Raw genomic sequence first — 15596 nt, forward strand, 5'->3', positions numbered from 1 at the left:
ACTAGCCAGTTGTTAAGAAAAATATTCCATATTTTTTTTAGATTTTTTTTTCTGATAATTTCTTTATCGTTGGAATGCTTTGGCAAGAAAACCTCATGGGTGATGTCTGTCCTCTTCAGTGCATCTCATTAATAGGTACATGATGTTATTGGGGCAATTCAGCCCCAACACTGGCTAACACACTCCCACCAGATCTCTGCACTGTGAAGGTGATTTATACTCAGTGAGTTGTCTGTGGGGTTATATGCAGACGCTGTGTGAATATCTCCTTCCTCAACGTATCCTCCCAATCCGGGAATGACCCTGACCCATATGTTATCACACTGGAATTTGTAAAATGTTGTTTTACTAATCCTATAATTCCTTCTGCATTTTCAGCTGTCATTCTGGACTCTTCTCTACAGAAGAGCTTTTTTTTTTTTTTCAGAATAGCTTTTTATTCCTTGCCCTGCCTCCACCTCTCTTATGTCACTCTAGACTCATCTAGACTCATAAATTATTTCATTTTAAAATGTTGTTACCATTATCATGATGTTATTTGTATTCCAATTTCCCCAAATGTAGCTAGTCATACTCCGGCTAATTCTGCTCCTATAGCTTTGTTACCTGCCTCCATTAATCTTGGAGTACTTCCTTGTTTCTAGCACCAGATATTCCCTTGAACTTACCCCACCTAGACCCAGACTCACTTTTTTCTCAAAAACAAAACAAAAAAAAAAAACAAAACAAAAAAACAAAACAAAAAAAAAAACATTGCTCCTTTTTTGTAGCAAATGGTATTTAAAAATTAGGATATACGTGTTAGGTTTTCTTATTACTTCTAGTCTATTTCAGTGGACCGAACTAGAAAATGTGCGTTGGTGTGTGTGTGTGTGTGTGTGTGTGTGCACATGTGCACACTTGTGTTTAAATTATGATTTCTTATGGTTATAGGCAATGCAAATACAGCACCATTAGATTTTCCCTCATCGTTCTCTCTTCTATATGGATCTCTCTTCTCTCACAGTGAGAACCTGTCTCAACAATACCAATATATTTACTCATTTGTTCTACCTGACAATATACACAAAATAGATTCAGAGTCACATCAGCCATTCACTACCAATAACAAAATAAAGTGTAGCATTTCCTGAATTTTAATTTTTTTTCTCAAAATATATTTTACCAAGGGGGTATAGCTAGACAGAATACCTCATTGAAAAGTTACTTGAATTAATATTTCCTTATTTGTGATTATTTTGCCTGTTTAATATACAGGGAGGCTTTTTGTTTCTGCTTAATGTTCAATTTTAGGTTTTCCCTCTTTTTATCCTTTTGATTTAATCTTATATTTTTATTATGCAAAATATTTGCATGTTACAAAATCTAAATATACATATTTATATGTACTTGTACTTGTATATTTACATAACATATGAATATATTTTTATATTTATATTATATATAAGATGGTTGACCAAAGATGTCTTACTCTCTCTCCTATTGTATTCACCCTCTTCTTACCCATCTTATCTAGGTCACCATTTATATTGGTTTATCCTTCCTGTGTGTATTTCTATTTCTTCTTTATTCTTGCACAAAATGTAGCATAGTCTTTGCACCTCGGTGCCTTGATCTTGTCACTTTACAGTGCTTCCTGGGACGTATCATAAATCAGTTTAGAAAGGTGTTGTGTGGTATTTATTATAACTGCATAGTATTTCACTGTGCAAATTAACTATGCTTTATTCATTCAGACACCTCGTGGTAGATATGTGAATTTTTTTTTTTTCAATATGCTGCTCTCACAACAGATACTCTGGGCTGCAGAGCAGAATTTCAAGTATATGTCTAAACATACTTTCACATCCTGTATCATTTCCCTGCTAATTTCAAGAGCTGTCACTGAAGTCAGTAAAACCCTGGTTGTGTGGGATGTTTCATTCCATGGTAAGTGAATGCCCACTGTGGGTCAGGTATTTGGCATATAATGACTTACATGACAGTCTTTTTGCCTCGTGGAACTTACCGTGTAGCGGGTGGGGGGGGAGGTTGAGTAAACAGGTCGTTAACAATGGTTGCTGAGTAAGAAGAGAGCAGGTTGGTGGTGGAGTCAGAACAGGCTTCCTCCTGGAGAAGACACTGGCACTCTGGCAATATCATTTATACTGTGATGAGCTCTGGAGCAGAGATGTCAGCTGAAAGAAAGACAAATCATTCCATGTGCCTCTTTGAGTTACTTTTTGTCAATCACCTCTAGAGCCAGAATCTAAAATCTGTGAGAGCAGAGTAAGTAGACAGTCTGAGATTTACAAAAGCCTTGTCTTCCTTTGTGACCTTGTGAAAGGAGATGTGAATGCTGCCCTTGAATATCCCTCCTCAGGACTAGGACCATGGGGAAGACTTTGCAGTCAATAGTCTCCCTTTTGGGCTCCTAACTTCAATCTTGGCTACCGAGGCGATTTTTTTATTTGATTGTTTGTTTGTTTGTTTGTTTGTTTGTTTGTGAGAGGGTGCATATGGGGGAGAGGGGCAGAGGGAGAGAGAGAATGTTAAGCAGGCTCTGTGCTCAGAGTGGAGCCCGACATGAGGCCCGATCCCATGGCCCTGGGTTCATGACCGGAGCTGAAATCAAAAGTGGGAGGCTCAACAGACTGAGCCACCCAGAAACCCCAACATTAGCCCTTCTTTAAAAAGGGATGGAAACTACTACTCATGGTGTACTTGTGTCCCAGATACTGGGCTGTATTTTCTGTGTTTATCTCATTGAATACACATCAAGTGTGAGGTAGAGATCACTTCTTGCTTGTGTTTTGAGAAATCAGAGGTCCAGAACGGTGGAAGAGAATGTCCAGCATCATTCAGCTAGTAAGTGACAGATGTAGGAACTGGATTTAGATCTATGTGAGTGCCAATTTTTCCTCAGCATGCACCAAACAGTACCTGCTACCGACGTAGTCCTAGAGATTTCAAAAGTAATACTAACAGCAACCAAAGGCGGCCCACCAGCCCCCCCAGGTGATTTCCCTGTGGATGGTCCTTTCTCCTGTCCCCTGCCCAGAGGGCAGGTGCAGTGGGTGTGTCCACACCCACCCCTCTGGCTCCATGCTGCCGGACTTTCAGCTTCCTTGGGACCTTTGCTCCCAGAACCAGCTGTGAATGCCTTGGGCTTAAGCATCCAGAGTGTCATTCAGCCCCCATGCCCCTCATCTTACCTTCCCAGTCCCTAAGATAATGCTCTCCACACTCCAGACATTTACTACATTTTCCTTGAAGAAGCCCATGAGCAACAAAAAAACATGATAGGATGTGTGCGTGATCTGTTTCAACTCCCCCCCCACTCCAAGACCGTAAAACAGATTACCCAGGTCTCTGTGATCATACCACCTATTTTAAAGCAAGACAAGAGAAAAATAACCCCCCAAAAAGGTACATAAAAAGTAAAGGCTCCAGCGAAGTAGGAGAATAAATCACAGTCAAGTATGTTGTCTGGAAGTCGTAAAGCGTGGCCTGCGCAGGCAGGTGGAAGCGCAGTAATGGCCAGAGCAGGGCGTCGCTACCCCCCGCCCTCCCCCATACCCCCCCCCCCCCCCCCCCCGCGCCCTGGTGTCTGTGTTCCAGCTAATGCAGGGGAGCAGGGGGCGGGTGGTGGGCAGAGCTGGGGCTGTAAACCGGTAATGCGCTCCCCTCAGCAGCAGAAGGCCAGACGCTGAAAGCAGCCGCATCTGCAGTGGTTTTAGCGCCGCACAGGTGGATTCTCGCTCAGGCAGCTGGCTGATCCACCTGAGAGGGAAGACAGCTCCTGTGGGAATCCGAGGCCGTTTAAAGGAATTGGACATCGTTTTATACCCAGTGTCCCTCTTCCCTTTACAGGTTGGGGGTGGAGGGTGCTGACCCCCTCAACACAGGTTCCCATGCTTGTCTCTGATGCTGAAATGACCCTTTCTGATGCTCCCTGAATGGCTTCATCAGAAGGTGGACTTTGATTTACCGTCTGGTACCCAGGGCCAGGCTGTGTGTCCAGCTCCGCCCTGTACGTTTTGTTCCATCCACGCATCACCACTGCTCAGAGGGTCATGGCCAGTTTACAGAGGACAAGACTGAGGCTTGGGGAGGTTAAATGTCTCTGCCGTGTTCAGGAATGTAGTCCATGGCAGAGCTGGCCAGGCCCACCCATCCCAGACCCCTCGCTTTTCTCCCCCACATCTGCCTCCATTAACCAGGGAAGAAGCCCCCGCCAAGCAGACATTTACTCAGCAGCCGTTGCCCGTGCTTTAAATGGAGAGATAAGGTACAAACATATGAAAAATTAAATAACTATCAATGCAGAACGACAAGAGATGTCAGTAGGCTGTGCATGCATAGATGGCAAATGAGTGGTACAGGCAGTGGCTTGAGGATTATTTGAACTGCCTTTACCCCTGGCATAGAAAATTCACTTTGTCAACATAGATAACTGTACCAGAAGTGACCCCAGGGACCTTAATATAGACTTGCTTTATTACAATAGGAGCATAAGTGAATTGGCACACTTTTCAAAGGACTATAAACAGCTCCCCACAGTGATTTAAGTTCAATTAAGCTGGGTATTGACAATCTGTAGACTTCCCTTCCTCCCATACGTTGTGATAGAAAAATTGCACATTTTTTTGGTCCTGCAAAGAGACAGATATGTGTGTAGAATGAGGTCTCATTAATCAGAGTTATTTCGTGTCTCTCTCTCTCTCTCCTTTTTTACTTTCCTTTTGTTTGTTCTTTCTTCTCCCTGACGATCTCCATGGTAACAGATAGAACAGCTTACATCATCTATAATTACTGCTATTATTAATAATAATAATGATCATCACAATAATAATAGCAATCAGATAAAATGAGAGAAAAGATATGAAAGAAATTAAATTCTGGCTTTGTAGGTAAACAGTTTACAGCTTCTGAAATAGAGCAAGAGAAACCAGGAGGTCATGGAGAGACCCAGGATGTGCGTTCACAGAAGACTTTCTGGGGTGATGACTGGGAAGGATTTCACAAGAGAGATGATAATACACAATGTTTCAGAACATCACAGCATTTCTACTATGCAACCTCTTTTTCTTTTCTCTTGTCGATAATGTTGGTGGTCATATTGAATGTCTGTGTATGTTGATCTCATAACTTGAAACTTCTTTTGCATTTGGACCGTTGGACCACTACACACGCATAGAAGAGCTGCTTTGGAAATGCTGGAGGAAAAAACCTGGCAGAAAACAAATGGTGATTAACTAATCTTGTCCCTTGACAACAGTTTCCTGAAATCCTGCGCAGTGCCCCATGACAGCCCAGGTTCTGGAGGTCTGAGAGTGAAAGGTTTCTGTTGCTTTCTCAAGGAAAACAGTGCATTCTCTGCTGGCAGGCTTCTCTAACAGCCACTCCCAAACCTGCCCCCCCGGCCCGGTCTCTGGGTAATCCCACTTACTTATAATCTGAAGAGTAAGTACCATAGCCTGAGACATTTGTCTTTCTTCTATGCACAACCCCCACCCCCACCCCTAAACGATGGTAAGCTTTTAAAGAGTTAGGCAGTGCATTATCCTTCAGGGCAGGTACTCCTGTGGCTGGCCCAGCACTACCTAGGCACATATTTGAAAATAAGAATGAATGATACACTTCATATTTTGGGAGATCTCATAGCTTTATGGGAAGACAGACTTCAAAACTAAATTCACAGTGCGGTTTGAAAAATGGCTTTGCCAGCCTGAATCACTATACTCTGTTATGTCTGTGAAATGATGCTATAGAATTTTATTCCACAAGCTTTCTTGATACCTCATGGCCTGTAACTCCTTTAGGAATAAAGGCAGGCATAATAGCTGGTGTGGGTCTGGCTCATGAGATCATTCACACTCACGCCAGTACATTGGACACCCTTAAACAACATCTCCCCATTTCCTCAAAGCTCTAGTAATTAAAATAGTAGGATGCAGCCATAAAAATAGACACATAGACCAATAGAACAGAATGGAGAGCCCAGAATTACACCCCCCATAAATGTTTTCAATTAATATTTGACAAAGGAGCCAAGAACACTCAAAGGGGAAAGAATAGTCTCTTCAACCAATGGTGCTGGGGAAACTGGACAGCCACATGCAAAAGCAAACAAACAAACAAACAAACAAACAAAAACACTTGGGCCCGTATTTATACCACTCATAAAAATTAACTCGAAATAAATTAACGACTTAAACATAACACTTGATACCATAAAAATCCCAGAAACACAGGGAAGTTGCTCCTTGACACTGGTCTTGTCAACAGTTTTTTCAGATATGTCATCAAAAGTAGAAACAAGAAAAGCAAAAATCGACAAGTGGGACTACATCAAACTAAAAAGTTTCTGCACAGCAAAGGAAGTGTGCAACTAAATAAAAAGGGGATCTATGAAATGGGGGAAAATATTTGCAAACTAAGTATCACATAAAAAAAAGTGAATATATAATTGCTGTTACGATCCTTAATGAATGGGCTAGATTCCTGCCAGCTCAAAAATCTCTAAATGCAGTTTTCCCTGAAGCGGAGAATTTATCTTGGATAACTTAATACATGTATTCCTTTGAGCAAGTTAGAAAGATGGGGCTATGCTGCTTATCGTGGGACTGAATGGTAGTCAACAGGAAGAAATAATAGAGACTGGATTGGGTAGCCGAAAGTGGTATCAAGGGCAGTGTTTTCCAGGACCAACAAATTCCATTGACTACAGTCCAGGAAATGCAAGGGACACCAAATAAATAGAGAGACACAGGAGACGATTCCAAAGGGAAAAAGATGATTGAACAAGATGGTAATAAGTTATTAGCAGCAGCTATATGACAAGAAAATGCAGTCCATCCTACCTGCTAACCTTATTTTCCAGGTGAGCTCCCACCCTCAATTCTTTAAAGAATGAAGTTTGGGTACTGGACCTCATGTTACAGAAGAGATCTAATGTAGACGTTCTTTACTCTTCTGCATGCCATTCAGCCTGCCATGTGTTCAAGTAAAACGTGATGCCAAATCACTGGGATATGATCATGGATAAAATGACTGATACTGGTATCCCCTTTTCCAGTGTGGACATCTCCGAGGTTAACAGCTTGCCCAAGGCCTCAGTGCTGACATTTAGCGGAATGTAGTTTCTAATCAGACAGGCAGGTGTCGAAAGCCAGGCTGCTATCTTGTGGCACCTTGAAGCCCTAGATGCATCTCTAGAGACAAGAATACGTGGCCTGTGGTATGGGGTCTGGTCTGGAGGCAGACCAGTAGAGGATGATGCCTGGAGCCTGGAGGCGTTCATGATGTTCTCCCAATCACAGCATTTAGAGTATATATTTCTCTGTCCCTGAGTGTAACTGGTCCTTCTTGCATTGTAGGGAAACCTCCATTGGTTTCCTTGTGTGGGAGTTCAAGTTCACAGAACTGTGAGAAAGGAGCATTTCCTAGTCCAGGTCTCTTGAAACTGGCGTGGTTTCCCCAAGGATCTGCAAAGAGAGGGCTAGTCTCAGTTTGCCCCCTACCCTCTCCTTCAGTGTCTCATGTGTCCTACTTTATGTTCTGGGAAAGAACCCAGAACTACTGGTGAACTACAGAACACAGTAAGAACTACTGTGACAGCCACCAGAGGCCGTCTCCTTCTTGATGCTATTGTTAATAATAGCAGCATCTGCTGTCTGTGGGATCCTTGTGGACAGAGCTGATATATCCTTTATATAACAGGCACATACAGATTTCTGTGGGATGCTTGATAATTCAGGCACTAATGGAGCTTCTCACACAAATCTCCTCACTTTACAACCACGCTGTACAGTTGGCGTTCATTTCTGCTCTCCAGATGCTACTGATGAGGAAACTGGACTTTAGAGAAGTAATAATTTGACCAATTCTGCCTAACTAGTAAGTGTCAACCTGGTACACAAATCCAGATCTTCTAACTCCAGAGCCCAGTCTGTGTCCACTAATATCCACCAGCCTGTGACCAATTTGACCATCTTGAACATTTAGCTTCATGGGTTCAATTTCAGTTAAAGCACCTGTGGGTCTGTGAGTAGATTCCCACCTCCGCCCACCTAGAAGACAGTTCCAAATGAATCTTTCTTGTTTGAAAATCTTTAGAGCTACAGTTCACATCGACACCCCTTAGCTAAAACTGCCTATCCCCATCCTAGACCAGACATCAGGGGCATCAGGCACCAAAGCTAACTTTCATGAGTGGCATTGACCCTCGCCTTTAATATTTTGTCAAAGTGCAGGACTTAATCTACACCTGCTACCAGTGAAACTGAGGGGGGAAAATAACAGAAAGCAAGAAGAAATAGTATCCAATTACCTCCTTCTTTTCAATCTTTCTTCTTCTAACTCCCAGGGGGAACAAATAATCAGAGGACAAAGGGCATCTTTGAAAGGAAAGCCAGCTAAGAAGCTCTAGGTTTCACATAATCCTCTCTCCTCTTATAACTCATCCTGCATTTGTAGGGCTTGTGATGTCTGAGTAAATCACAGGGGGCCCTTTGGACCTCTTAATTGTTCTTTTGTATCTCCTGTAGATTTGCATATATCAAAAAGTGCCAGTAGTTGAGTTATTAGAACTGCCATTCACCCTCAGGTTCCAGAAGTCAGGGTTGGCAACATTAGTGGCTTTAAGATGAAATGTTGTCTCTCTTACACATCTTCCTTTTCCATCTTGCTAAAGATAGAATGTGACTCTGGCAAAATGAGTCAGTGAGTAAATGAATAAGCAAATCAATGAATGAATGCATGAATAATCAGATGAATGGATGTGTGGGTATAAGAATCTGTGTGTATTTGGAGGGAAATCTAAATTCGTATGATTTAATGATGCTGTGTGGACCACTTCTGGCATCAGATGACACAGTGAGACTGGGGACAAGTTTATTGTCTCTCTCTAAGCCTTCATATATCTATATCTCTATGAGTATGTTTGTGTCTGTATCTATAGCTGTACCTGTGTCTATGTCTCTCTGTCTATCTATCTGTATTTACCGTGGTGGAATGTTATATGTACCAGGGATAAGGTATGTAAAATGTCCTTACATGAAAAAGTAACACAATATCTATTATTATACATTAAACCAGGTGGTTCTTTTCTTCTTCTGAGCACCGTGGACACTTAAAAACTCTCAGTCTTTATTTCTCTGTCCACGATATTGTATTAATGAACAATCACTTTTCTCTGGTAATTATCAGTGTTTGTTTATATCGGCATGAACATTTTTTGAGTTTCATGTTAATTGTTTGTGTAACATTATTTTTACAAATTAGAATCAACATCCTATCTTTACTTTCAGTCAGAATCTAATAACCTTCATTCTAGTATGTTTTTCGAGAATTTATAGAACATGTAATCCTGCCTGTGTGAAACATTGGAGATATGTGGTTATCAGTGGGCTGGTTTTAGGGAATAGTCTGAAGATGATTTAGAACGTTTGAACAGAGTTTAATTTTTTGGCTGCAAGCACTATTTCCTTTTTTGAAGTTGGAAAATACTTTAGAGACAATGGAAACCAAATTTCTTTCTGTCCCTCTTTCTAATATACTGAAACAGAAGAGCAGAGCAGTAAAGTTACTTATCCCAAGTCACCCACGGAATTATGGTAGAAAAAGTATTAAAATTGGGGGTCTTGGTGGCCTGTGTTTTTTCTTTCCAGTTAAATATGCCAACAGCCACAATCCTGCTTCTTAGTAGTACTAATTAATAATAGTTACTTTCAGTATCAGCGCTTATCATATTGTCTATAGGTATGCCCTGGGTCATTTCTTTACTTCCTAGACCTTGATTTCCTCCTTTGTAAAACTAGGAGGTCAAAGTAGGAGGAAACCACATGATGTCTATGGTAAGTTCTTTTTCAGCTCTGAGAATCTATGAAGAGTAATGATGTTATTATGTGGGCAAGATTCTCGGATGACAAAAGCTTTTTAAGTCTTCCTATTTCCTCATTTGCTTTATTTGTGAACGTGTTCGGAATGAAATTCTATGTCCCATTGCAGTCAACGTTTTAGTGTAGGTTATTAGTACAGAATGTCTGATGGATCTCAGACCATGCCTTGCGACTTCATATGCTGGGTTGCTATTCCGTATTAAATTCCTGCTGGTATTTCTTTCTTTCTTTCTTTCTTTCTTTCTTTCTTTCTTTCTTTCTTTCTTTCTTTCTTTCTTTCTTCTTTCTTTTTTCTACTGATAATAAAACTGAGCCCTAGAAAAGTGAAGTGACTTGTCCAAGCCTGTCATTGGTGGGGGTAGGTTTCAAATACATAAGCTCTAAAACTCAAATGTCTCTGCTCTCTCCTCACCATCCATTCTTACCTATAGGAGGTAACACACATTCTCCAAACCTGCTGTAAAGGTCCTCATCTCTGCATGTGAATTTTTATGCAAACCTCTTAAAATATTTTTTTGGTAACTAGAGGTAGCATAGAGAATTAAAGCAAAAAGGAACTTCATCTAAGTACCTTGTATGAACAGCATGGATCACATAATCTCACCCTTGTTAATCAGGTGTATTTTACAGATACCTTCTGTACGTAGGTCTTTCTATGTGCAGCAAACATTCAGTGGGATACTTGTGTTTCTGTGAGACAATTATCTATGCTAGTGTGTGTCTTGTGGGGAAGTGTGTGTCAGTACCTGGAAGCTACTGGGCTTTTTTTTTTTGCGGTCAGACACCCTACATTCCTATTCTTGCTTGGTCATTTGCTCGAGGGTAAGCTGTTCAATTCTTCTCACTTTTCCTTCATTTCTAACATGGCATTTCTAACTTCCTTCTGATTTAGGTAATGTCACTTTAAAATGAGATAATGGGCATTAAGTGCTTAGCATAAGGGGTTCCACAAGTTTAGCTCCTGTGATTATTAACCCGCATATTTTTTAAATGTTTATTTTTGAGAGAGAGAGAGAGACACACACACAGTGCAAGCAGGAGAAGGGCAGAGAGAGAGGGAGACACAGAATTCAAAGCAGATGCCAGGCTCTGAGCTGTCAGCACAGAGCCAGATGCGGGGCTCGAACTCACAAACCTCGAGATTATGACCTGAGCCAAAGTCAGATGCTTAACTGACTGAGCCACTCTGGCGCCCCTATTAACCCCCATATTAAATTAAGGCAGAGCTTTATGAGAAACAGAAATCCTCTAGTCATTTTTTTGTTTGTTTTTTGCACGAGTAGAGCGCTGTAGTGGTGATTGATTGCCCCACATGGAGCCAAGTATCACATTGCTTGAGTGATCTCTTCCCCACCTCCTCCCCACACCTCTGGCTTTATTGAGGTATATAAGCATGATCCCTTTTTGACCTTCCTTCTGATGTCTCCTTCCTTGGGTTGTGTTTTCTGGACAGAGGACAAGATTTGGACATCAGTGCAGCACAACAACACAGAGCTGACCCGGGTGCGGGGTGCTGACCCAGAGAAGCCCTACACCATGGCCTTGGATTATGGCGGCAGCATGGAACAGCTGGAAGCCATGATTGACGGCTCGGAGCACTGTGAGCAGGAGGTAGCCTACCACTGCAGAAGGTCCCGCCTGCTCAACACGCCAGGTAAGGCTCGTCCCTGCTCCTCTGCGTGGGCCACAAGGGCTGACGACAGATAGGCTTCCCAAACACAGAATGTCGAGGACAGGGGTGTCTGTCCACGAGGGGGCTGCAGTGATGGTTGTTCACCCTGCCGCAGAAAGAAACAAGGTCGGGAGAGGACCAGGGATGGATTTCTCATCCTGTCTCTGACTCCCAGGTGTGGCCGAGAGCGAGCTTTGCAGCCTCTCACAGTTCCATCCTGATGTGCAAAAAGACAAAGAAGACCACACCCACACTCCAACAGCTGAGGGAATGAGAAGGTTCTTGAGAGCAGCAGTACTCAAAGAGAGCATTTAAACTAGACATAGAATGTGTGGACTTGGGAAGAGATTTCTCTGGGAAAGGGAATAGCATATGAGAAAGCACGAAGGATCTCAGCACATTCACCAAAAAGCAATGAGTTCTTTCCAGGGCAAGATATGCAGAGGGACGTGGTGTTGGGCAAGGAGGCCAGCAGGACAGGCAGGGACAGTCCTGTGTGTTCCCAGCTCTAGTGTTACCTGGAAAGTACAGGCCTCCATGGAAATGACTCTTTTTAAAAATAAGGTTGCTGTTAGAAAAACAACAACAACAACAACAAGCAAACAGACTTCTAGGACTCTTACCAGAACCCAAAAGGGTTTTTTTTGCAAAATGTCAGGAGGGCTTTGTCAAAGTTCATGGGTACTCTGGGAGTCCCATCATTTTCTGTGACTATCAGTTTATCATCTGTTCCATGGTCTTTAAAAAAAAAAAAAAAAGAAAGAAAGAAAAGAAAAACAAAAAAGCCAAGAACCACAGGGACATAGAATATCCAAGAATGGGTGTCACAATCTGTCACCTCAAGAAACTTACAACCCCATTATGCTTAGAAGTTAGGAAGTTTGAAAGGCTGGAGAAGATTAGACAGTGGGAATGTCAACAAAGGAGAGAAGTGATAGAAGCCTAACTAAATATAACATGCCGCCTCACTGATCTAGAATCTTTAGGAAAGACGTTGTTCCACATAAGTGAATTTTCCAGATAAGTGTCACTTATCCCTTTAAGCACAAAAATGTTTTCAAAGAGTTTTTAACTATTTGAAATGAAAATCTTTCTCAAATGGATTACATGCTTCCCTGCTTTCTTAAACAGAGGGTTCTGAACATAAAATGTAACCTTTTCTTGATGACTAGAGATCATCATTGTGAAAATCAATTACCGTACTCTCCTTGGCTTCAGCCATGCTCACAGGGCCGATTGGATCTGAGGCACCGGGTGCTGGCCCTCCCCGGTGTCCTCAGATGTGCTGCTTGAGAGGCTCCGTGTTGATACGTGTTCCCATGTCTCTCTATTCTGGCTGTCAAGCCTGCACCTGTCACTCTCGGCACTATTCAGAGTACCTGTGTCTGGAGAACCAACCTACCCTCTTTTCCTTGAGTGGTTTCTAGTTTTCTGAGGATTGTGTTTGGTGGAATTTTCAGAAAAATGGGGTAATGTTCATTCTGACCATGGATTCCCTTTAGTGTATGTATCGTGTGATATCAGTTTGGTGACACCATTGCCTTTGTATGTGCTTTTTTTTTTTTTTTTTCCCTAAGTCAACTGTCATCAGATCCCTGAGTATATTCAAGTGCAAGGGCATGGATTTGGGGGCACATATTGAGAGGGACTCTGCCTCTTACTACTTCGAGAAACTTGTGCACGTTGCTACCTTTCCACTAGCAATTTCAGCACCTGAGTGATTTCGTCCTGGTACTGTGCCTGGTACTTATTAGGTGTTCAACAAATGCGGGTGTCGTATTTCTTTCCTTGCTCACAGCTTCAGTCCCAGCGGAGAAGGCCCAGATTTGCACTGCCATGAGAAATAGGTTCAAAGGATGATTTTATTTCTACTTCAGTGGTATAAATTGAAGAATTATAATAATTATAACTCACGCATGCAGATAATCTCACCACCCAGAGAGACCAATGTTGCACTTAGGTATGCGTTCTTCCGGACATTTTCCCACATGCGTGTTCACAGAAACACAGTGAGAAGATACCGTCTGTGTCTTGGGGTTGAGAACGCTCATTAATCGTCTTTTGCCCCATGGCTTATGAATCAAATGAGGTACGTGAACGAGGACAATGGACATGTGCACCCAGTGTCTGCTTTTTTTTCTGGCGAGCTGGCTTGCATAAACCAGGCACTGCTTGTGGGTGGGGTAGGACTGCAGACAGAGAGCGCCTTAGAGATGTGGCCCCAACTTCACAGCCTTCAGTGCAGGGATGGATCCTGACTCAGTGGTGCTTACCTCCCAGAAATGGGCAGACAACCATGTACCATTGTGGGAACATGAATGAATCCCCAGCCAGGGCCTAGTGGACTGCTTTTGTCAGGCTGTTATAATAAAATGCCGCAGATTGGCTGTCTTATAAAAAAAAAAGAAAAGAGAGAGAGAGAGAGGGAGGGAGGGAGATCAGGTTCTTGGACCCGGCTTCACCTGTGGTCAAACCAGGGATGCCATTTCTGATACACTGTGCAGACCTCACAGATCCAGAAGTTAGAAGCAAGTCAAGTAGTCTGGGTAAGTCAAGTAAGTCAAGTAGTAAGTCAAGTTAGAAGTCAAGTTAGAAACAAGTCAAGTAGTCTGGATAAGTCAAGTAAGTCAAGTTAGAAGTAAGTCAAGTTAGAAGCAAGTCAAGTAGTCTGGGTAAGTCAAGTAAGTCAAGTGGTAAGTCAAGTTAGAAGTCAAGTTAGAAGCAAGTCAAGTAGTCTGGGTAAGTCAAGTAAGTCAAGTAGTTAGTAAGTCAAGTTAGAAGTCAAGTTAGAAGCAAGTCAAGTAGTCTGGGTAAGTCAAGTAAGTCAAGTTAGAAGTAAGTCAAGTTAGAAGTAAGTCAAGTTAGAAGCAAGTCAAGTAGTCTGGGCAAGTCAAGTAAGTCAAGTAGTTAGTAAGTTAAGTTAGAAGTAAGTCAAGTTAGAAGTAAGTCAAGTAGTCTGAGGCCCTGTGATCATCAGGGTGGCTTGAATTAGGGCGAATCCCTGGGTATCTTCAAAGGGGGTGCAGCATTCTTCCTGAGGTTCAGCTGCATCCAGGGTTCATGCATACCTTCCCAGGGTGGCCCCAAGGACCCCCGCAAGGGCATTCCCAGAGCCTCTTTCTGTCTGCTCTCAGCTCTGGATTTGGCTCCAGGTGTCTAGGAGCAGCAGGGGGAGAAGGAAAAGGAAGACAGGCAGGAGAAGTTCAGGCTTGGTTCACCTCTGTGTATTTTTCATTCAGTCAGTGACTGAACCATGACACTGTCATTTTCTGGCAGTTTCCTCTGATATCCTTCCCCAGGGTTGCTGATAAGTGCCAGCCAATGGAATGTGTCATCTGTCTCTTTAACTGAAGATTTATGCTACAAACTCTCTGAAGGGCCAGAATTCCAAGCCTCGGGTGTCCATGGGAAAGGTGTCTTTGCTATTCCCATGCATCTTTGTAGTCATTTTCCCTGGGCTTCTACTTACTACCCTGGACTTTATGCAGGGCCTGCGGTCCCGTGCTACAGAGTAGTTTCCAGGACAGGAATCAGCAGCCTGACAGTGCTCAGGGCACCTTGTCACCAGGATAGGAGGTGGCCAGGAACATTGTCCCCAGGAACAAGGGCTACCCTGGTTGAGCCCAGGCCTTTCTCACTGCCAGCATCTTCCTAGGAATTTTGCCCAAGGTTGGGGTCCTGAGGGCAACATGTGATGTACATGTGAAATAAAATAGAACCCAGCTTAGGAAACACACAGAAGACACAGAAAGAAATATTGAGTCCACGATCTGGAGGATGCTTTAATACTTGGCCAGTTAGCTCTATAACCCATAAGGAAGACAAGATTGAAAGGGGCAGAGGAAGGTGATCACCTGGGGGAACCCAGTGCCCAGGTCGCTGGTGGGGATGAGGACCGAAAGCCCTGTCTATCCCAAAAATCTCTTCCATAGTCTCCATGGCACCACGCCTTTCCTCATTAGATTCTCTCATTGGAGTTTATCTGGCGTTTGCATCTTTTTATACTTAACCCCTCTGTGGAGTGAAAGTCTATTTGGGAA

General features: G+C 42.7%; 1 protein-coding gene across 3 annotated transcripts in view; it reads left to right on the forward strand.

Annotated features, from left to right (window-relative positions):
- The window catches only part of CNTNAP5 (contactin associated protein family member 5), an 801428-nt gene that overhangs the window by 546367 nt on the left and 239465 nt on the right, over nucleotides 1-15596 (forward strand). For all 3 annotated transcript variants that reach the window (XM_019469410.2, XM_053909896.1, XM_019469409.2), the window contains exon 13: nucleotides 11338-11538. In XM_019469410.2, the coding sequence (XP_019324955.2) occupies nucleotides 11338-11538 (201 nt within the window). The remainder of the gene's footprint in view (nucleotides 1-11337; nucleotides 11539-15596) is intronic.

This window comes from Panthera pardus, unplaced genomic scaffold (genome assembly GCF_024362965.1).
Source record: "Panthera pardus isolate Hobbes unplaced genomic scaffold, ASM2436296v1 HiC_scaffold_10, whole genome shotgun sequence".
Classification (NCBI taxonomy): Eukaryota; Metazoa; Chordata; class Mammalia; order Carnivora; family Felidae; genus Panthera; species Panthera pardus.